The 24,205-nt window shown below is 21.6% G+C and overlaps 3 protein-coding genes across 6 annotated transcripts in view; 2 read left to right on the top strand and 1 right to left on the bottom strand.

The window, feature by feature from the left end:
- The first annotated feature begins 117 nt into the window (after positions 1 to 117).
- On the top strand, positions 118 to 13,134 carry LOC127285740 (ABC transporter F family member 4-like). The gene is made up of 7 exons (XM_051311884.1): positions 118 to 497; positions 5,924 to 6,085; positions 6,190 to 6,363; positions 6,542 to 8,725; positions 8,855 to 8,947; positions 9,243 to 9,495; positions 12,755 to 13,134. Exons 2-7 carry the CDS (start codon positions 5,981 to 5,983, stop codon positions 12,877 to 12,879), a joined length of 2,934 nt encoding a protein of 977 aa, XP_051167841.1. The 5' UTR covers positions 118 to 497; positions 5,924 to 5,980; the 3' UTR covers positions 12,880 to 13,134.
- A 3,290-nt stretch (positions 13,135 to 16,424) lies between these two features.
- Positions 16,425 to 22,725, bottom strand: LOC127285758 (beta-1,3-galactosyltransferase brn). Of its 3 annotated transcripts, none has more exons than XM_051311931.1 (3): positions 22,593 to 22,706; positions 22,162 to 22,272; positions 16,425 to 18,137 (listed from the first exon to the last, which is right to left on the bottom strand). In XM_051311931.1, exon 3 carries the CDS (start codon positions 18,094 to 18,096, stop codon positions 16,774 to 16,776), a length of 1,323 nt encoding a protein of 440 aa, XP_051167888.1. In that variant the 5' UTR covers positions 18,097 to 18,137; positions 22,162 to 22,272; positions 22,593 to 22,706; the 3' UTR covers positions 16,425 to 16,773. The 3 variants fall into 3 exon arrangements, with proteins under 3 accessions (XP_051167888.1, XP_051167887.1, XP_051167889.1); XM_051311930.1 differs by lacking the exon at positions 22,593 to 22,706 and adding an exon at positions 22,372 to 22,493; XM_051311932.1 differs by lacking the exon at positions 22,162 to 22,272 and having other exon boundaries at positions 22,593 to 22,725.
- LOC127285759 (retinoic acid receptor RXR) overlaps positions 22,628 to 24,205 on the top strand; it is a 92,991-nt gene continuing 91,413 nt past the window's right edge. For both annotated transcript variants that reach the window (XM_051311934.1, XM_051311935.1), the window contains exon 1: positions 22,628 to 23,067. In XM_051311934.1, the coding sequence (XP_051167891.1) occupies positions 23,049 to 23,067 (19 nt within the window). In that variant the 5' untranslated portion in view covers positions 22,628 to 23,048. The remainder of the gene's footprint in view (positions 23,068 to 24,205) is intronic.

The raw sequence follows: 24,205 nt of genomic DNA, 5'->3' as shown, positions 1-24,205 counted from the left end.
TTACGGACGTTTCACTTTATAGTTCCAGTGTTGGATATGTCAAAAAACTATTGTAGAAAGTGCTTATAATAGCAAAAAAAGTGAGCGTCATTATTTCTTAACCCTGATTTTTATAATTTTGTTTTGGCGGTTTTCTCTTGTTCATGCGTCACATGTTTTTTAATGTGAAACATCAAAGATAGTTGAAGCATTATTATTAAATGTGAATATATTATTATTTAAATAACTAGGCATTAAAAGTTGTCTCATATAAATGTTATATATATACAATAATTAGTGAAATAATTATTCAAAGAATTGTTTCATTTTATAAACATAAAAATAATTGCGCCGGATTCATTTTTCGCCAGTGTTCATAAATCATCATTTTTGTTCTCTAAAAAAAAAACTTATATAGGTATTTCTGTTTTTTTTTATTTATCGTTAAAAAATGTTTTCATCTGAATGACACATTTTATCATTTATTTTGGAAATTAATAACATCTTAAAAAATTTCGGTAAGTTAAATAATTTATTTATAATATAAATAATTTTTTTTAAAAACTATATTGCATTAATTTTTCATTTATAAGTAGAAATAATATGTAAATTGTAGTAGAAAATTTTTTTTTCTTCGAATTTTGTTCTATTGTGAGAAAAAATAACCTCAATTTTTTTTTTATATTTACTTAATATGCATTAAATTTTGACATGAAAAATTTTTAAAATTGCAATTTTAACTGTTCAATAATAATAATAATAAATTATCTATTTATAAAAATTATTTTTCCTTTAATAAATAAATACTATTTTATTTTCAGTTAAAAAAGGAAATTTTTTTTCACTTAAAATAAAAATTTATTATTTCTTTATTTTTTGTATAATATTTGATAAATTTATAAAAATATTAATAATTTTCTAAAAAATAAGATTTATTTTTGTAATAAATACTTAAACTTATATTTTTTATAGAAGGAAATTTTTATTTTAAAATTTAAAAAAAATAATAATTTGATATTTCGAAGATTTTGCAATATTAGAACTTTTATTAAATAACTAGTAAAATTAAACGCGCGTAAGCGCGTCAAATTGAGTATTTAATTGTTTGTTATAAAGAAATTAAAGATTAATATTATCAATAATAATTTAATTTATTAGAATATTATTACATATTAAATGATAATAATGAAAATTATATGTTTACAGGCCTCGGATTATACGACTTTTTCCGACTTTTTTCAAAAATACGACTTTTATCGACTTATTTTAATAAAATGCGCCATTTTTTATTTACATTAAAAAAAAAATGTAAATAAAATACATTTTTTTAGTATAAAATGTAGATCTTCTTCAGATCTTCTTCAATTCAATTATTTAACAAATTTTGAACTAAAATGATTCTTCACTAAATTAATTATTTTTAATATTTTTGATGAAATACATCACAAATTCAATTATATCAAAATTATTTTTCAATTAAAATTTTTATGAAATTTAACAATTGTTTATAATTTAAAAAACAAATATCACAATAAAATTTAATTATTTTTTAAAAATTTCAATTCAAAATAAACTAAAATTCAATTATTACCCGAAATTTTAATTCAAAATCAATTAAAAATCCAATAATTATCCAAAATTTTCAATTTAAAATTTAATTATTAAGTTTTCAATTTAAAATGAAATAAAATTCAATTATTTTCTAAAATTTCTATTCAAAATTTTATTATCCAAATTTTCAATCAAAAATTAATTTAAATTCAATTATTATCCAATTTCAATTAAAATTCAATTAGTTCACAAAATTTTCAATTCAAAATATACTGAAATTCAATTATTTTCAAAATTTGCAATATAAAATCAACTAAAATTCAATTATTTTCAAAATTTTCGATTTAAAATCAATTATTTTCCAAATTTTCAATTCAAAATCAATTATTTTCCAAAATTTCAATTGATAATTAACTAAAATTGAATTATTTTCCAAAATTTCAATTGAAAATCAACTAAAATTCAATAATTTTCCAAAATTACAATTGAAATTCAATTATTTTCAAAAATTTTAATTGAAATTCAATTATTTTATAAAATTTCTATTCAAAATTAATTATCCAAATTTTCAATCACAATTGAACTTCCATTAAATTATTATCCAAAATTTCAATTAAATACAATTATTTTCTAAATTTGCATCCAAAATGAAATAAAATTCAGTTATTTTTCAAAATTTTAATTAAAATTCAATTATTTTATAAAATTTCAATTAAAAATAAACTAATTTCAATTATTTTTCAAAATTTCAATTAAAATTCAATTATTTTATTTATTTATTTATTTAGAATTACAGACGGGTGATAAACCCATTATAAAGTTTAAATTGTAGACAATAATTTTGTCATATAAAAAAAAACAACTAAAGATTAACATATTAACATATTATGGCCATAGTTATTATAAATTATTATTAAATTTTAAGAACGGTTTCACGCAGCTTAGCAGTAAACCTATCTAAGCTAACTCCAAAAAAGAGTCCAATACATCACTATAAAAATTCCCCTCACTTTCAATTTTAATTCAATTATTTTCCAAAATTTTAATTGAAATTCGATTATTTTCCAAAATTGCAATCCAAAATCAACTAAAATTTAATTATTTACAAACTTTTCAATCCAAAATCAAACAAAATTAAATTATTTTCAAAATTTTCAATCCAAAAACAACTAAAATTCAATTATTTCCCAAAAATTTTCAATTTAAAATCAAATAAAATTTCATTATTCTCAAAAATTTGAATTCAAAATTAATTGAATTTTCAATCATTTGAATTTAAAAGCATCGAAAAATTTAATTATTTCTAAAATTTTCCATCGAAATTTTTTTTTTGAAATTTAATAATTTTTAATAATTCAATTATTTTTAACTATTTTAATAATATTCTGTGAAATTTCAACTATCTAAAACCATTTTTCAATTAAAAATGATTTTCAAATTATTATATTTTGTCCGCATTTTCTAATAAATTTTTAGTGAAATCATCTAAAATTTTAATTACAAAACACTTAAAGTTTCAATTAATTTCAAAAATCTCAATTTTAAATCTTTGAAAATTCAATTAAATTTAAAAAATGTTTTCCAAAAATTGTTTGATAAATTATTTTTAGTTCTGTAAAATTTAATAATTCTTTGAAAATTAACAATATCTTTTGAAATTTAATTATTTCTAAAAATTTCAACTTTAACCCTTCGAAAAGGATTATTATTAAAAAAAAAATTTTTTATTTAAAAATCTGTAAAATACTTTTGTTAAAATAAAAAACAAATCCACTTTTTTTTGGAATATAAATCGACTGAAACGACTTTTTTGTGTCTTTGAGTTGATTCGAGGCCTGTGTTTTTATAATTAATATTTAATAGGTATTCGTTGGCCCCTGGTACCTTAAAAATTAATTTTTAAAAATAAATTTTTTTCAAATTACTATCTTGTACGAAATTTCCTGACGCATCTTTTTTCTCATCATAAATTTTTTGTATTTGTATAGAATTTTTGAATGAATATACAACTTTAAAAAAAATTTCGTTGGTAAACGTTGTGTACTTCAGCTTCGTGAATTGAATTTTGGAATTTGGAATTTTAAAGAAACTTATTCCGAAATTTGGAAACACAATTATACAACTTTGGCAAAAATGAGAAAAAGAATTGTCAAAATTTGACACGTCATAAGATTACTATTAAAAAAAACACGTGAAATCAGAAAAGGCCAACTTCCAGTTAGGACAGAAGGACAGACCAAGCATTTTATTATTATGTAATTTTCTAAAAATAAGATTTATTTTTGTAATAAATACTTAAACGATAAATTTAATAATAGAAGCATATTTATATTTTTTTATAGAAGGAAATTTTATTTTTCAAATTGAAAAAAATAATAATTTGATGTTTCGAAGATTTGCAAGATTAGAACTTTTATTTAATAATTGTATTTTTAGAAAAATCCAGTCTCGGATCGACTTTAAGGCACAAAAAAAGTCGTTTTAGTCGATTTATATTTCGAAAAAAAGGATTTTTTTTATTTTATCAAAATTTAATTGGTTAATGAATATTAAACTTTAAATAACTAAAGTTATTAGATATTAAATTCATTTTATTAATTCTGTAACGAGAATAATTGTATAAAAATATTATCAAGAAAATTTATTTCGAATATTTCAGAATCGAACTAAGATAAATTTTTTAAATTTTAATTAAGTAGGAAAAATTTCAAAAAAAAATTCTTTAAAGTTTCATTTTTATAATTTTTTCAAGTCTGATTTAAGAAATTTATTCGAATTTAAAATTTTGTCATAGTTTTTAATTTTGATAGTGAAAAAAATTTCTGGCAATACTTAATTAAGTTTTACTGATTTTTAAATAACAATTTTTTTAAAATAATAATTTTGGAAGAGTTAAAGTTGAAAATTTTTCAGAAATAATTGAATTTCAAAAGATTTTATTAATTTTCAGAAAATAATTAAATTTTACAGAACTAAAAATAATTTATCAAATTATTTTAGATAACATTTTTTTTAATGTAATTGAATTTTCAAAGATTTAAAATTTAGATTATTGAAATTAATTCAACTTTAAGTGATTTTTAATTAAAAATTTTTTTATGATTACACTAAAAAAATTATTAGAAATTGCAGACAAAAATACAATAATTTGAAAATCATTTTTAAGTAAAAAATAGTTTCAGATAGTTAAATTTTCGAAAAATATTATAAAAATTATTAAAAATAATTGGATTTGGAATTATAATTGAAATTATTAAATTTCAAAAAAATTTAAGATGGAAAATTTTAGAAGCTTTTAAATTGAAATTTTTGAAAATAATTGAATTTCAAAAGATTGTGTTAAATTTCAGATAATAATTATAATAAGAGAAATTTTTAGTGATTTCTGTTGATGAAGAATTTATATTAGAAATCACATAAAAAAATTGAATTCCAAAAGTTTTTAATTGAAAAATGCTTTCAGATAATTGAATTTTCGAAGAATATTATAAAAATCATTAAAAATAATTGAAATTTTTGCAAATAATTAAATTTCAAGTGATTTTGAATTAAAAATTTTTGTTAATTTTATTTGCTAATTTTTTTTTTTTTTAATTTATAAACAATTATTAAAGTTCATAAAAATTTTAATTCGAAAATAGTTTAAGATAATTGAATTTGTGAAGAATTTCATTAAAATTATTAAAAATAATTAATTTAGTGAAGAATTTTAGTTAAAAATTTGTTAAATAATTGAAATAAAGATCTGAAGAAGATCTGCATTGTATACTAAAAAAAACGTATTTTGTTTAAATTAAAAAAAAATGTTTAAAAAAGTCGGAAAAAGTCGTATAATCCGATGCTTGAAAAATGTATAATACAATTTTTTACAAATTAAATAAATTCTTTGTGAATTAAAATAAAAATGTACGTGAAATACAATATTTTTAATTTTTTAAAATTATTTATATAATTAAATTATCGCATCAGTTTATTAAAATTACCAAAAAATGATCAAATTTGCTAAGTGTTTTAATTAAAAAAATTTTAATTCTCTACATACAATATTAATAAGATGAAATGAAAATAATTGTTTATGTTTACTGCTTTTATAGTGTAAAGAAAATTAATTTTCATTTATTTAAATATTTAAATTATTAAATTATTGGAAGAATTGATTAATTTTTCTGAAGAACATGATAAAAACGAATCAAAAATTTTAATTAAAATTGTTCACTAAATTTTTAAATTACTAAAATTTTACTAAATAAAAATTTTTATTTTTGTTAATTAGTAAATTTTAGCTAAATTAATAATCAATGGCAAAAAGTCGCTAATTCTAATTATTAATTACAATGTTTATCAATTCAGTTTTAAAGATTAAAACTATTGGTTTTATTTTACCTTTTTTCAGATTATTATTAATTTTATTTGAAATTTCGAAAAGAATGCACTAAAATAAATTTCAATAATGGATAAAACATTTGAAATTATGAATGAAAAGGAGAAAATTGATGAAAATAATTGTGAGAATATAGAAGAAACTAACGAAAATGGCAAACGAAAAAGGCAAATTGTAAGTTTTTAAACAACTCTTTTTTTTCCTTTTTTTTTTTTTTAATAGAAAAAAATATTTTTACTCATATAAAAAATTATATTATTCCTATATAATTATTTTAGGATGAAAATGATCATTCTTCATTAAAAAAAGCAAAAGTTTTATCAGAAAATGAATTTTCTGAGGATAAAAAAGAAAAAATAGATGAATCAGAAAGCGACGATGAAATGAAACTTCATGTTGGCGCTGAAACTGACGATGAAATTGATGTGAAAAATAAGGAAACTGTTAAAAAAGTAAGAGATAATATTCAATTAATGAAATCATTTTTTTATTTTCAAGATTTTTTTTTTTAAATGCATGTTATTATTATTTTTTATTAATATAAATATTAAAATGAAACGAAAAATTTTTATTTAAGAGTTTTTTGGATTAAAAATATATTTCAATATTATCATTATTTATTAATTTTAGTCAGGTGAAAAAAAATGCGAAATAACTGAGGAGAAAGAAGATGAGTACAAGAAAAAATTAAAGAAAGAAGATAACAGCGATAGTGAAATAGAAATGGAGAAGAAGATTGAGAACAAAAAAGTTGACGATGACGATAATTTGTCAGAAAAGAAGAAAAATAGTGGAAGTGAATCAGAAGACAGCGATGAAGAGAATCAAAAGAAGATTTCAAGTCAAAGAAATAAAAATGAGAAAATAAAAGTTTCCAATGATGAAGAAAATATGGAAATTGAAGAAAATATAAAAGAAAAGGAAAACGATCTTTCAGAAAATGATGATTCAGAAAATAGTGAGGATGAGAAAAAAAATATCGAATCACCGAAAAGAAAAACGAAGATGATGGTAAAAAAGAAAGAAGAAGATGATGATGATGATGATGAAAGTGATGTGGGTAAGAAGAAAAAGAAGTTACCTGTGAAAAAACAACAAACGAAAAAAGGAAAGAAAATACAAAATTCAGAAGACGAGGAAAGTGAAATTGATTCTGAAATAGAGAAGAAGAAAAAGAAAGCACCACCAAAGAGACAAGCAGCAAAGAGAAAGACAGTAATGAAGAAAAAAATTGAATCTTCCGATGATGAGAGTAGTGAAAGTGATGAAGAAATAGAAAAAACGAAGAAATCAAAAGAAAAATCTTCAAAAATAGTTGAAAATAGCGAATCAGAAGATAGTGATGCAAAAAATAAGAAAAAGAAACCACAACCAAAAAAACAAATAAATAAAAAAGTGACAAAAAATAAAAATACAAAAATTGAAAGTGAAGAAGAAATGGAAAAGAATAAGAAACAAAAGAAAGAACAAAGTGAATCGGAAGAAAGTGATGTAAATGAAAAGAAAAAGAAATTACCACCAAAACGACAAGTGAGAATGAAAATAATAAAAAAGAAAAGCACAAAAAATTCAGAAGACGAAGACAGTGATGAAGAAATGAAAGAACAAAAAAAGAAAAAAGTACTTTCTGAAGACGATGAAGAAGAAAAAAATGAAAATAATTCTGAAAATAGTGATTTAGACAAAAAGAAAAAGAAACTACCGGCAAAAAAACAAACGAAAAAGCAGATAATGAAGAAAAAAGTCACAAAAGAAAGTGAAAGCGAAGAAGAAATAAAAGAAAAGAAGAATGATAAAGATTTTTCAGACGAGGACGAAAAAAGTGAAACTGAATCAGAAAGCGAGGAAGAAAAGAAGAAAAAGAAAGCGCCAATAAAGAAACAAACAAAAAAGTTGCCAGTGAAGAAAAAAGAAATAAAAAAGAAGGAAAGCGAAAGTGAAGAAGAAATTGAAAATAAAAAAGAAGAACTTTCTGACAAAAGTGAAACTGAATCAGAAAGCGAGGAAGAAAAGAAGAAAAAGAAAGCACCAGTGAAGAAACAAACAAAAAAGTTGCCAGTGAAGAAAAAAGAAATAAAAAAGAAGGAAAGCGAAAGTGAAGAAGAAATTAAAAATAAAAAAGAACTTTCTGATAAAAGTGAAAATGAATCAGAAAGCGAGGAAGAAAAGAAGAAAAAGAAAACACCAGTGAAGAAACAAACAAAAAAGTTGCCAATGAAGAAAAAAGAAATAAAAAAAAAGGAAAGCGAAAGTGAAGAAGAAATTGAAAATAAAAAAGAAGAACTTTCTGATAAAAGTGAAAATGAATCAGAAAGCGAGGAAGAAATGAAGAAAAAGAAAACACCAATAAAGAAACAAACGAAAAAGTTGCCAATGAAGAAAAAAGAAATTCAAACCCCCAAAAAGAAGGAAAGCGAGAGTGATGAAGAAATTGAGAAGAATGTAAAAAAAGAAATTGAAAATAAAAAAATAAAAGAAGATAAAGAAAAGGACGAAAAAAGTGAAAGTGAATCAGAAAGTGATGATGAGAAGAAGAAAAAGAAAGCACAAGGGATGAAGAAAGAAATAAAAGTACCGGAAGAGAAGGAAAGTGATGAAGAAAATGGATTAAAGAAGAAGGAAGAAGAGAATTCAGAGAAAGACGAAGAAAGTGAAAATGAATCAGATAGCGATTCAAATGGAATAAAGAAGAAAATAACACAGAAAAAGGAAACAAAGAAAAAAACTGTTAAATCAAATTCAAAAAATGAAGAGGAAGTCGATAAAGAGAATAAAAAAAAGGGCAAGCAAAGCAGTAAAAAATCTTCGAAAAATGTAAGTTATTTGCAATATTATTATTAATATTTTACATTTTTATATAAATTCAAGATAGTCATGGGTCTGTTTAAAATTAAATTTACAAATTTATTATATTATCTATTGATGTTGAATTATATTTTACAGAAAAATGATAAAACAAAGAGCGATGAAAAATCGTCATCCGATGAAGAAAACGAAAGCGAAGAGGAAGGTGACAAGAAAGGAAAGAAAAAAAACGTAAGTAATTAATTATTATTTATTAATTATTAATTAAAATAATTCTCTGTATGCAAATAATTCATTTTTTTCAGTAAAAATTTTGTCCCATTAAAAAAACTAAAAACTAAATTTGACTTTTTTTATTAAAGTCTAAATGCCAATTTAAATATTTTATAATTTCTTTGAAAATCTATTTTCTTCAAAAGTTTGCAGACTTTTTTTTTATAATAAAAATTTTAATTTTTAATTGAATAAAAAAAGAAACAATTTTATTTATTCACGTTAAAATTGTGTATCTTTTTTTTTTTATTAGAATCCTGACGACAATGTGAAAATAAAATCATTGAAAAAATACATTAGTGCCGCTGGTCTAAGAATAAATAATTATAATACATTTTGGAAAGATTGCAAAACAATTAAAGCACGAGTTGAATTAATGATGGATTATTTAGAAAAAAATGGAGTCAAAGGTAGACCGACACTTCAAAAATGTGCTAAAGCCAAAGAAAAAAGATTAATTGCGGCAGAGGTCTCATCACTCGACACAAGTAACATCATTTCAAAAGGTATAGATTAAATTTTTTTTATACAAATTTTTTTTTTTTTTTGAAAAATTGAATTAAACAATTCCATATGGAAAGTGTTAAGAAGAATTTTAAATGATCTCAGCAATTTTAATGAAATTTTCACAAATATTTTCTTTAATATTATGTAGATTTTTTTTTAATTTTAAAAATATAAAATTTATTTATTTTTTTTTAATTTCGAATAAAAGTGAGAAATAAAAATAGTAATTGCCTTAATTTTTCGCATTTGCAAACGGACGTCTGTTCTAATTAAAATTTAAAAAGATTGTTTTTATTTTGAGATAGCTAATCAGAAATAAAAATTGTGTTTCACACACAAAAAAAAAAAGCCGGAAATTTCGTGTAATTCATCTTCTTGTTCAAAAAAATGTAGAAATTGACAGTTCAACAGTAGAAGATGTAGAAAGTGATGATACAAGTATTGATGACAATGATAATGATGAAGATTACATTCCACCTGGTCAACGAAGAAAAATAATTCCAAAAAAATTAACACAAGAACAATTTATCGATCTCGTCAAAGATTTAAAATTATCCATAGATGGTGCAAAAATTCTAGCTTCATTTTTTAAAAAGAAAAACATGCTATTACACTAGTGGGGTGATCGTGAAAATGGTAATTTTTCAATTCGATTTATTTCATTCACCAAATTGATAGGAAATAGAAAAAAAAAATAAGAAAATTCCCTTTACATTTTAACATTTTTTTAACATTTTGTTTTAAATAATAAAAAACTTTATATGGAAAAAAATTAATAATAGCGGATCATAAATTAGGAACATTAACAACTCACGGTTTTTTTTTTTTCGCTGAGTATAAAGATTTCTGATTTGTAAAATTAAAAATTATGAGTTTTTTTTAACATCACTTTTAGTTTATCCAAATATATAAAAATTACAGGTTTCACAGTATTTCCCCTATTTTTTTCTCTATTTTAAAAAATTATTATTTAAAACACTTTCTCAATACAAATTTTTCTAAAATTCATTTATTGTCTGAATCTTATAAAAATATATTCAGCAATTTAAATTTACAAAAATTTTGATTAAAAATCTCCTGAAATTCAATTGTTTTCAATAATTGTAACTGCAACTATTTTAAAAATTTAATAATTTTTCAAATTTTTAACTCAAATTCTTTGTTAAATTAATTATTTCAATTATTTTAATTTAATTTTTCAAAAATTCAAATTTTTTTTTTTTTTATTAAAAATTCTTTAAAATCCAATTAGGGTAAATGCACTAATTACGGCGCGATTCGAGTCAAAACACTTTCGAAATAGAAAATTCGATATTTAAGACTTATTAAACTAAAAGGTTATGTTATTTAGGTATTTACTTTTTTATAATAAAAGTTTTAAATATAATAAAATTTTGTTAAAAAACAATGTTTAAATATCTTATATTTTCCTTTATGAATAAAATTGTTACTTAAAAAGCATTATAAAAATTTCAATCAGCAATGCAGAATATTAAATAATTCAAAAATTTTTTAGTCAGGGAAAATAAAAAATTAGTCAGGGAAAAGTCAGGGAATTTTGAAAATAAAATTTTGCGGCCACCCTGTATCAAAAAAAAAGGTGAAAATAATTTTTTTAAATCATTTTTCAACAGTTATATTAAATATAATAGTAATAATAATTATTTTTTATGAACGGGCCGTAATTCATGCACTCGCCGTAATTGATGCACTTACCCTACTATTTAAAATTTTTTTCAATAATTTTCAGGAATTCAAATTTATTACAATTTCAATGGATAAATTAATTTTTTTTCAATAATATTTTAATCAATTTCTTTGAAAATTTAATTATTTAAAACATTTGTCAAAATTCTGAATTCGAATTTGTACAGTAACTTGGAATTTTTTTTTCTTTTAAAGTAACTTTAAATTATTATTTTTAAAAAATTTGTCCTATTGAATTGAAATCTTGAAAATTTATCACAGTTTCATTCTGAAATTAAAAAAAAATAGTTGATGGAAATGTTCCTAGGAAACATTCCTTATTATAGAATTAGAAAATATTTATTTAAAATTAAATTTTAGAATAGTTATATATATATATATATATATATATATATATATATATATATTTATATAATATATAATATATATGAAATAGTATATAAAATAAAATAATAAAAATTGATAAATAAAATAAAAGCAAAACAAAAATTATGCAAAAATTAACAACTGCCTTAAAAAGTGCTACTTTATCTGCCCAAAATAGGCACAAAAAAGACACTTTTTCATGTCAATGGCGAAAAAAATTTATTAAAAATTAAAAATATCGACTTTTTTCTCTTTCTAAAGTAAATTCGAGGCCTGAATTAGTAAAATCGGAATTCTTTTTTTAACAGAAAATTAATTTAAAAATTTTATATAAATTTATTAAAAATTTCAGTTTCTTTGAAAAATATGAATAAATTTTTATATTTTACAAGACGGTTTTCGGTTTGATAAAATAAAAAATTACTTTCATTTTTCAAGAAAAAAATTAGTTTAGAATTTTCATTCTGTGGAAAATTAATTTTAAAATAAATTTAAAAAATAAAAAGCATTTATTTATTAGACGTATGCAATTCAAATTTTTAGAAAACATTGAAAATGGCATTTAAAAAAAAAATTAATTACTATACTGGGAAAATCTCTCCTTTAAATTTCACTTTTCTCTATAAATTGATCATCTTTTAAAAAATTTGGGGAAAAAAATATTGGTTTCTATACTTTCTATGTTTTAAGATGTTTTTTATTCATCAAGAAAATTGATGGTCTGAAAATTTTCACCGCTAGTGTAATTTAAAACAACTTTAAAGCATTTTGGTTAAGAAAAATATATACATTTAGATTTTACCCCATTTTCCCCCTTTTTTTAATGCTGTGAGGCCTGAAATTACAAAAATTGGACCAGTTTAACAGCGATCCTAATAGCTATGTACATATAAATTTTAAATTAAAATTGCTGAGATTATTCAAAATTTTTGTTATCAATCCCCATGATATTAAATAAAAGTTTTTGTTAATTAATTTAGAAAAGTTTATTTTGAAATTTCTTTTCAATTAATATTTTCAATCTCTTAAAATGTTTTAAAGATTTTTTTCTTTTAATTTTAATTTCAATTTTAAAACATTTTAATTTAGTTTTTAAAACATTTGTAAAAAAAAAATATGTCGTTAATAATAAAAAATGTTTTACTGCTTAAATATATTTTTTAAAAAAATTTGTTTTCTTTTTAGAACGTGCCACTCGTACTCGCAAACGAAAATCAGTTTCACCTCTTCGAAGATCAGAGTCACCACCAGAAGTGACAAGTGGAGTTTTCAAACGTATTAAAGCTGTCGTTGATAGTGATTCCGACTAAATTAGTTATTACAATACATTTCACTTTTAACTTTACGTCTTGTACATTTAGAGAAGATGTTATTTTGCATTTTTTTTCCCCCCTTTTTTATTTACGAGAGAAAATAATTTTATTTTTATATTTACATAAATGTTGTTTACGTTATAGTTATATAGAAATAAGTCATAGACTTAGTTAAAATATAAAAAAAAAATGTTTCAACGTGTTTTTTTTTTCTATTTAAAAATTAAACAAAAAATGTCTTATAAAACTCAACACATTTTTGTATAAATTTCCATCTATTATTGTTCTTTTTTTCTTGTAAAGATTTGAATTTTTAATTTGGAAATTGAAAATACATGTGTTTTTATATTAAAATTTATAAATTCAATTAAAATAATTTTATTCTGCCTACGCTCGTAATTTATACTTAATTTTTCGAAATTTGGAATTGTGAAAAAGGTACTTACAAAAATAACAATTAAAATTTTTTTATTTATGCATTACATTAACATTTCGTTGACTCGGGTTTTAACAATTTCATCACAAAATATTTAAAAAAAAAACAAAAGCAAAACGTAAGTATAAAAAAATGAAATAAAATAGAAAAAACAAATATAAAAATATAATTTTATCTAATTATGGTAAAACAGCAACTTTTTCTTTTAAATTGAAATAATTTCTTATTTAATTTCTATTATATTTACTTCTCTGAGCAATGGAAAGAATATTTTATTTAATGAAAATGTGTGTTTTCTATTTATAGTTAAATGTTACGCATTTATTTAATTATTAAAATTACTAAATTTATTACTAAATTTTTTACTAAATTTCTTAGAAATTTTTTTACTAAATTTATTACTAAAATTATTGCTAAATTAAATGAGAAAATAATTTTCATTCATCATTCGAAAAGAAAAATTTTTAATCAGGGTTGTCACAAATCAGAGAAAATACAAGGAATTTTATCAAAACAAGGTTGCCACGAGTCAGGTGGAATTTTATGAAAATTACTGGGAAAAATATCAAATATTCAAAAATAATACTAAAATTATAATTTTTCAAATTTTCAATCCAAACTTTCTAAAGAATTTTTATTCAAGGAAGATATTGAAAAAAAAATAATTAGGTTCATTATAAATTTTAATTCAATTTTATCAATATAATTAAATTTTCGAAAATAATTTATTGAAAAATTTTTTAATTCTCCGAATTTTGTAAAATTGTATTGAAAAGAAAATTTTCAAAAATTTTGGAATTTTTCAAGAATTTTAATTGAAAAAGAAAATTTTACAGTCACAATTGAAGGTATTTACAAATATATTTTTTTTCTGTGTTTCTAATCAATTTTAATTTAAATCGAAATATTTAAAATTCTTTAAAAAATTTATTTCAAACTTTAAAAACAATTGTTTCCTCAAAATTATCTGAAAAGGCAAAATTCTACCTGAAAATCAATGAAAATAAAATATTTGTGACAACCCTATTAATAAATTACAAATTTTTTGCTTCTTCACTGCTTTCTAAATATTAGAAAATTAAATGTCATCATTGAAAAATCTAATATATTTGGTCCTTAAAATTGTTAAAATACATTTGATTTTTTGAAAATTGTTTATGAACCTCTATTATTTATATCTATATTTATATTTATAAAATTTTGTTGAAAAAGGATACAGTGATATGGTATTTGTTTTTGTTTGCACGAAAAAAATTCAAAATTCAGAGTGTCTAATAACTGATAAGAAAAAAATTTCCTGACTTTTCTCTGACCTAAATTACACTAAAAGAATTTTATTTTGATCAAATAAAATTTATTATGATATAATTAAATCATTTATCTGTCTATTATCCACTAATTTCATATGTATTTGAACCAAATAAATAATGTTTCGTAAAAAATAAAATATTTAAGTGAAATAAATTAATTAATTGCGGACGTATAAATATTCTCATTATTTGATTTAAAGGAATTTTTACGGCGTCAAATCTTAAATTATCAAATTTTTATTTAGTAAAATTATATAAAGCTGATTTTCCAGTACATTGAATTTCAAATTAATACAATTTCAATTTAACGGAATATATGTCAAGAAAAATTGCATAAAGAAAAATTTTTTCAACAGAATTGTTATTTTAGTAAATTTCAATTTATCAAAATATTTACCTAACAGAATTGTCATTGAATAAATTCACAATTAACAGAATTTCTGTTTAACAAAAATTCTTAATTAACAAAGTTTTAAAGAAAATTTTTAATTCGAACTAATTCTTATTTAACAGAATTTTCATTTAAGGCCAGGTCCAAGTGAGGCAGCGCCATCTACATTGAAACTAAAATTTTGGAAAATTTTCAACAGCCTTTTCTTGAAAACAAGATGGTAAAATGCTTTTTCCTTTATGGATAATTGATTATTGGCAAGATATACACCGGCTAAAACTTTTTTTGAGTTAAAATAATAAAAAAAATTTCATGTCAATAAATTAAATATGAGCACTTTTTTCACAAAAACTGTAACAGTACATTCTCAGAAATTACAATCAAAAATGCAATTTCCATTTGGAAAATTAATAAACGCTAAAAAATACACGACCTAAGATTTACCAATCACGAAAATAAGAAAAAAAAGTATTTTAAAATAACATATTTTACTCATTATGACAGCTGTTTGGCAGGTTATATATGTCACCAGACGTTTCGCAGTTTTGCCGAAAGGAGGAGATTGGCGCTGTTGCTAACCACCTGAAATACATAATCTACCAAAGGGCTGTCACAATCAGTAAAGCAGTATCAATATGTTAAATATTTAATAAAATTTTTTTTGTTATTTTCGTGATTGGTAAATCTTAGGTCGTGTATTTTTTAGCGTTTATTAATTTTCCAAATGGAAATTGCATTTTTGATTGTAATTTCTGAGAAAGTACTGTTACAGTTTTTGTGAGAAAAAGTGCTCATATTTAATTTATTGACATGAAATTTTTTTTATTATTTTAACTCAAAAAAAGTTTTAGCTGGTGTATATCTTGCCAATAATAAATTATCCATAAAGGAAAAAGCATTTTACCTTCTTGTTTTCAAGAAAAGGATGTTGAAAATTTTCCAAAAGTTTAGTTTCAATGTAGATGGCGCTGCCTCACTTGGACCTGGCCTTAAGAAAAATTCTACTTAGTTCTTTTTTTGTCAATTTTTCTAGACATAGATTTCGTTAAATTGAAATTATATTAATTTAAAATTTTAAAAAAGTATTAGAAAAAATGCTCTATAAGAGTTCTGCTAAATAGAAATTCTTTTAAATCGAATTTTAGTTAAATGTAAATTAAAAATTTTGCATAATATAAAATCCACTTTATATACAATTTTGCTAAATAGAAATTCGATAATTTAAAATTCGACGCTGTAAAAATTTTTATAATTTAAATGTGTGGGTATTAGCATTAAATAATAAATTATTCGTATTAATGAATAATTTACTTTATTTCCAGTTGAACCGATAAAATAAAATGGTATCGAATAATTTTTATTTATATTAAAAAACCAAATATTTAACTGAAAAAAAATTAATTAATTGTTATTCAAGTTTAAAAAATCATTTATTAGATTCAATAAATAGTAGTAAATAATTATTTACTTAATGAATATATAAATGCTTAATAATTGAGTGTGAAGGCCAACTTTTTAATTTGCATTTGCTTTGGGAGAAAAGAAAAAAAAAATTTTGAAACTAATAGTTAATTTAATTTATGAAATAAAACTGTTAAGTCAGTTTTAATAACAATTTTGATCTGCTTTTTTAAAATTTAATCTAGTATTTCCTGAATGTGATAGACTTTAATTTATTCATAAAAAAAAATTCGAGAAAATTAAAGAAATTTCCTGATTTCCCTGACCGTTAAGACACCCTGAAATTGAAAATTTTAGGCATTTCCTAAAGCTTTTTGTTCATTCCAAATTTGTAATAATTCATCTGGATTCTCATAACCATGCGACGTGATAACATATTTGTAATTATATTTATTATAATCTTTTTTATAAAAATGAAATTCACCACAATGAAATGGTTGAATTTCCGCTTTCTTTGCAACAAAACCCAAATAAATATCATCAAATCGAAAATGTTTTGTATAAAAACTCGTGTAATACATATCGATTAGTGCTTCCCTCGAAAGAATATATGAACCGGCAGTTACATAAGGTGGCCAAAGATGATAGGGATATTCTTCAAGTGAAACATACCATTTTGATGTTCTATGTCGATGTGGCGATGAAATAAAAACAAAACCAGCGTACAATCTCACATCATCAGGTAATTCAAAATCAAAAACTTGTCGTTTTCTTCTTTCAGAAATAATTGTATAATTTTTCAATTCTCGACTATCATTCATCAATGATTTATTATTTATATTTTCAAATTCTGTCGAATTCACTATTTTCGTTTTATTTAATTCAATATCATCAATTACAGTTGTTCTTCTCTCACGTTGAATATTCAAAAACATATCGTCCGATGTTTCTAATTCACGAATTTCCCTCTTTCTCTCAACACCAAATCGACGGGTTTCTTTTCTATAATCAGGATAATTTGTTGGATTTCTCACAAATCGAAGAACATTTTTCACTGATACATACATATCGTCATCAATGAACATATAAAATTTTGACATTGAACATTGTTCAACGGCCCATTTAAAGCCAATCATTGTTTTTATTGTATTATTAAAATACGAATCAATGAAATCAGCTTGAATGATGTCTTGAAATTTTTGTGATTCGAGTTTTATTTTCATTTTAAGTTGCTCGTCATCTGGCCGTATGCCAAGAAGAAAAACAGTTCGCGTTGAAACATCAAAGAAACGTTTTTCTAAACCCCAGGTACTTCTTATTGCTGCACGTCGATTGAAATGATCGACGGACGATTTAACGAGATAAACGACACGCAATGATTGATATTGAACATCATTACATGAACGTTGAGGTGTGATGATAAATGTTTGATTGTACTCGTTGATAGGCGATAATTCTGGTTTTTCTTTATTACGTAGGAGCAATATCGATGGTTGAATATCGCCATCGTAGGGATAGGAAAAATTCTCGTCATATGTGATTTCAAATATGTGAGTGAAGGCACCAAAAACATCGAGTAATGCAATACTTATTATTAGTAGAATTATGTATTTTAATTTTATTCTTGACAATAGTCGGAGGATACGATGAAAAATCACTCTCAATGCCACGTACATTGTTTATTGTACTTCCTTTGCATTCTATTTTGTGGATTTACCTTTAAAAAAAATAAAAGACAAAAATTACAATTGTTATTCTACAATTATTATTAATTAATAAAAGTAGTCAGTGAGATAGGTAAGAAAAATCAGAAGGAAAAGACAGGGAATTTTATGAAAAGTACTGGAAAAATATCAAAATTTCCAAAAATGCTACTAAAATTATAATTTTGGAAATTTTCAATTCAAACTTTTGCTTCTAAAAATTATTGTTTTACTTTTTTATAATTATACGCCTCTGATCGACATTTAAAAGAAAAAAAAAACTTCATTTCAGTCGATTTACAGTATACAAAAAAAGTCTAAAAAATCAATTTTTTATTTTCAATAAATTTAATTAATTGATAAATATTTTATTATTATTAACAATTTATTATTGGAAATTAAATAAAATTTATTAATTTCTTAATAAGAATGTTTCATAGAAATATTTTCAAAAAATTTTTTTTATTTATGAACCACCGAATTAAAGTGAGAAAAATTTTCAAGATTTCAATTCAGTTTCAAAACAAATTTTCAAAAATAATTTAAAGTTACATTTAAAAAAAGAAAATTTTTCAAGTCTGATTTATTGCAAATTATTCGAATTCAAAATTTCGAAAAATGTTTTAAATAATTAAATTTTCCAAGAATTTCATTAAAATATAATTGAAAAAAAACTGAATTTAAATGAAAATTTGTGAAATAATTGAATTTCCGAAGATTTTTAAATAAATTTTTTTTGAAATAATTGAATTTAGAAGAGTTTGATTTAAAATTTTTAGAAATATTTGAATTTCAGAAGATTTTTAATTGAAACTTTTATAAATTTGAATTAATTCGGTTAAGATTTTTAGAAATAATTGCATTTTTTTAGATTTCAAAAATTACAATTTTGTTGTAAAAATAAACATTAATTAAAAAAACGATTGAAAGAATTGAATTTTTGAAAAATTGAATTAAAACTGTTGAAATAATTAATTAAACAAAAAAATTTGAGAAAAAAATTTTCAAATGAATTAGAAATTAATTATTCACTTACTAATTGAATTTGAAAGAGTTCGAGTTAAATTTTTTTTTTGAAGTTATTAAATTTCAGAAAATTTTAAATTGAAACATTCATAAATTTAAATTATTAAATTTTTTTTACAAACATTAGAGAATAATAAAATTTTAGTGTAAGATTTTTAATTAAAAAACTTTTTATTTCCCTGAAGTATTGAAAAACTGTATTAAAGTAGGTAATTAAAAAAAAATTAATTTAGCAAAGAATTTCAAACATTTGAAAAAAATGTAAATCAAATACATTTTTTAGTATAAAATGTAGATCTTCTTCAGATTTTCTTCAATTCAATTATTTAACAAATTTTGAACTAAAATGATTTTTCACTAAATTAATTATTTTTAATAATTTTAATGAAATACATCACAAATTCAATTATATCAAAATTATTTTTCAATTAAAATTTTTATGAAATTTAACAATTGTTTATAATTTAAAAAAACAAAATATCACAATAAAATTGAATTATTTTTTAAAAATTTCAATTTAAAATAAACTAAAATTCCATTATTACCCGAAATTTTAATTCAAAATCAATTAAAAATCCAATAATTATCCAAAATTTTCAATTTAAAATTTAATTATTATTTACCAAGTTTTCTATTTAAAATGAAATAAAATTCAAAAATTTTTCCAAAATTTCAATTCAAAATTAATTATTATCAAAATTTTCAACCAAAAATCAACTAAAATTCAATTATTACCCAAAATTTCAATTCAAAATCAATTAAAATTCAAAAATTTTTCCAAAATTTCAATTCAAAATTAATTATTATCAAAATTTTCAACCAAAAATCAACTAAAATTAAATTATTATCCAAAATTTCAATTGAAATTCAATTATTTTCAAAAATTTGAATTTAAAAGCTTCTGAAATTTTCAATCGAAAAATTTTTGAAATTTAATAATTTCAATTATAACTCTCCGATAATTTAATTATTTTTATAATATTTTTTGAAAATTTAACTATCTGAAACCGCATTTTGTCCGCATTTTCTAATAAATTTTTAGTGAAATCATCTAAAATTTTAATTACAAAACACTTAAAGTTTCAATTAATTTCAAAAATCACAATTTTAAATCTTTGAAAATTCAATTAAATTTAAAAAATGTTTTACAAAAATCGGGCCATTAAAAATTTTATTTAACCACAATCAATAATAGAATCTAGTTTCTTTTCCAAATTTTCATAAATCAGGCCTCAAAGTATACGACTTTTTCGACTATTTTCGACTTTTTTTTTCAAAAATACGACTTTTTTCGACTTATTTTAATAAAATGCGACTATTTCGATTTTTTTTTACATTTTTTAAACAAATTTTTAAATAAAATATATTTTTTTTAGTATAAAATTCAGATCTTCTTCAGATCTTCTTTATTTCAATTATTTAACAAATTTTTAACTAAAATTCTTCACTAAATTAATTATTTTTAATAATTTTAATGAAATTCATCACAAATTCAATTATTTCAAATTATTTTTCAATTAAAATTTTTATGAAATTTAACAATTGTTTTTAATTTTAAAAAAAAATCAAATAAAATTACAAAAAAATTTTAATTCAAAATCAAATAAAATTCAATTATTTTCAAAAATTTCAATTCAAAATCAACTAAAATTCAATTATTACCCAAAATTACAATTCAAAATTAATTATTATCAAAATTTTCAACCAAAAATCAACTAAAATTAAATTATTGTCCAAAATTTCAATTGAAATTCAATTATTTTCAAAAATTTGAATTTAAAAGCTTCTGAAATTTTCAATCGAAAATTTTTTGAAATTTAATAATTTCAATTATAACTCTAAGGAAATTCAATTATTTTTAACTATTTTAATAATATTCTTTGAAATTCCAACTATCTGAAACCATTTTTCAATTAAAAATTATTTTCAAATTATTGTATTTTGTCCGCATTTTCTAATAAATTTTTAGTGAAATCATCTAAAATTTTAATTACAAAACACTTAAAGTTTCAATTAATTTCAAAAATCACAATTTTAAATCTTTGAAAATTCAATTAAATTTAAAAAATGTTTTCCAAAAATTGTTTGATAAATTATTTTTAGTTCTGTAAAATTTAATAATTGTTTGAAAATTAACAATATCTTTGAAATTTAATTATTTCTAAAAATTTCAACTTTAACCCTTCGAAAAGGATTATTATTAGAAAAAAACTAGTTAAAAATCTGTAAAATATTTTTGTTAAAATAAAAAACAAATCCACTTTTTTTGGAGTATAAATCGACTAAAACGACTTTTTTATGTCTTTAAATTGATTCGAGGCCTGTGTTTTTATAATTAATATTTAATAGGTATTTGTTGGCCCCTGGTACCTTAAAAATAAATTTTTTTCAAATTACTATCTTGTACGAAATTTCCTGGCGCATCTTTTTTCTCATCATAAATTTTTTGTATTTGTATAGAATTTTTGAATGAATATACAACTTTAAAAAAAATTTCGTTGGTAAACGTTGTGTACTTCAGCTTCGTGAATTGAATTTTCAAATTTGGAATTTTAAAGAAACTTATTCCGAAATTTGGAAACACAATTATACAACTTTGGCAAAAATGAGAAAAAGAATTGTCAAAATTTGACACGTCATAAGATTACTATTTAAAAAAACACGTGAAATCAGAAAAGGCCAACTTCAAGTTAGGACAGAAGGACAGACCAAGCATTTTATTATTATATAATAATTGTTTTTATAAATACAAAAATTATATTTTTTCACAGCTACTTTTTCATTCTTTCTATTTATATATACTAACAATTTCAACTATTTATTATATTTTTTTCTCATTGTATTTAAAATTCCATTAAATTTAAATAGTTCTATCTATTTATCAAAAATTACAGTTAAAAAGAACAAAAATTGCTTCATAAAAATTATAATTTCTAAAATGTATAAGAGGTTAGAATTTAATTTACGGAATTATAAATAAATAATTTTCACGACATTACAATTACTACTTACCTTGAAATAATTTCAAATATTCCAAATTCATTGGATAATTTTCTAAACATTTCGAATTCGAGTTTAATTCAAAAAAAAGAATTATTTAAAATCACAGAATTCGTACATAACCTAAAATAACAAAATCCACTCATTTTTTAAACTAACTTAAGAGTATAAAAAGAAAAAAATCATTAAATTATCACTGTTAAAAAGACACAAAAATATTACCAATTTATCAAAAAAAATTTACATGATTTTAAACATATATTTTCAATAATCAATTATAAATTTTCTTTAAAATGTCGTCTGCTTTGACAGTTTGGATATATATATATATATATATATATATATATATATAGGAAAAATATGAAGATTAAGGCAGGAGAGAGAGTTGTCGCTCACTGATAAGTGCTGCCCTCGTTGAGTAGGTTGAGAACTATAATACGTACTAGTCAAAATAATCTCGATATATTTATCTGGAGCACGGCGAAATCTGATTGAAAAATTTTTGAACATTAAAAAACTCTCCTTTTTTTGACTTTTCTATTTAATGTGAATTGTTGCTTTATATGTGTATGTGACAAGTGTATTTGTTGTTTAATAAATGAAAATTATTAAAAAATTATATTTTCCAAAAAGTTCAACGAACCCCACCATAGTACTAAGAGTGTGACAACCTGCTCTCTTCTGTGAGTATATGTATAGAATGGGCACCGACCGGCCATGTTTATAACGTGAAGGAGCGCATTATAAGCCGCCGCTTCTAACCAACGTAATTATTATATGGTTGTGTATTTGAAAAAAAATTTTCGCGTGTGTTGTCGCGGGGAAAAAAAAAGAAAAAAAAATTTTTTCATTGGAAATTTTTACGAGTCACGTGACAATTGAAAACTGCCTTTTGAAATATGGACTCCAGTGACAGGGGTAAGTAAATCCTGTGATATTTACAAAAACCAGCAATATTGTTGTGAGAGAGAAAGAAAGAAAGAGATAGAGAGAGAGAATGAGATAGTTAGTTCCTCTTTTGTGTGTGACAGATAAATCGGTCCGAATCGGCCCCGCACGACACCAAAGGGGCAATGGCAGTGTCAGGGTCGAAACGGAACTAGTTCACTGACCGCATTCAATAATCTTCTTTTTTAACGTTTATTTTTAATTTCCTTTTTTTATTTAATAACTTTTTTTTCTATTTTAATTTAATATTGCCCCTTCCCCCACCATTTTGAAATTATTCTTTTCCCGCTTTTTTTTTTTTTGTTGTGAAAATACTTTTCATTCTTTTTTGCAAATCTGTGTCACTTTAATCATTTGCTTTTGATATTGACTGTACAATTCTCCACTTGACTGTCTACTCCCTGACACCTTACAAACGCGGTCCCTTCGGGAATATATTTTTCGCGAATAAATAATTTGTAAAGAATTTTATTTTTTCGAAATGTAGATATAGAAATCTTTTCTTGAATTTTATTTTGAGGTTATGTGACTGATACTTCTTTAGAACACAAAAGGGGGAAGGAAAATTTTTTTTTTTTAAATGTTAAAAATAAACGATTGAATATAAAAAGGTGTGTAAATGAGAATAAGAGAGAGAGAAAGAGAGAGAGAGAAAAAAGTGTCTTTGTAACGAGATATTTATGTCTCTCTTGATCCGATTGAAATTGAGGGCAAACAATATTAGATATTATTTTAAATTCTGAAGTCTAATCTAACATAACCTAAAACAACAATAATACTAGTTTACAAAATTTAAAAAATAATTTTGATCCAAGACTTTTAACCCTCATTTTTCATGTAAAATGATCCCCTGAATCCAAAAATGAAGTCTAAAATTAAGAAAGTGGAACATTTTTTAAGATATCGTCGTTTTTTCACATTTTTCACTATGGAAAAAATTATTTTTTGCAAAAAATCGCGCAAAAAAAAAAATTTTGGCATTTTTTTTGAATACACATGTATGTTAGGCATGTGAATTAAAAATTTGAAGGAAAACTGTAAATACCTAATTTATTAAAGAAAATAAAAAATTTTGTTTTGCTGTCGGTCGGTGTCGGTCGTCGTTCTT

Source organism: Leptopilina boulardi, unplaced genomic scaffold (assembly GCF_019393585.1).
Source record: "Leptopilina boulardi isolate dan_hultmark-lab unplaced genomic scaffold, ZJU_Lbou_2.1 LbouV2_341, whole genome shotgun sequence".
NCBI lineage: Eukaryota > Metazoa > Arthropoda > Insecta > Hymenoptera > Figitidae > Leptopilina > Leptopilina boulardi.
The sequence above is the reverse complement of the archived record's forward strand: the minus strand, read 5'-3'. Positions and strand labels throughout refer to the sequence as shown.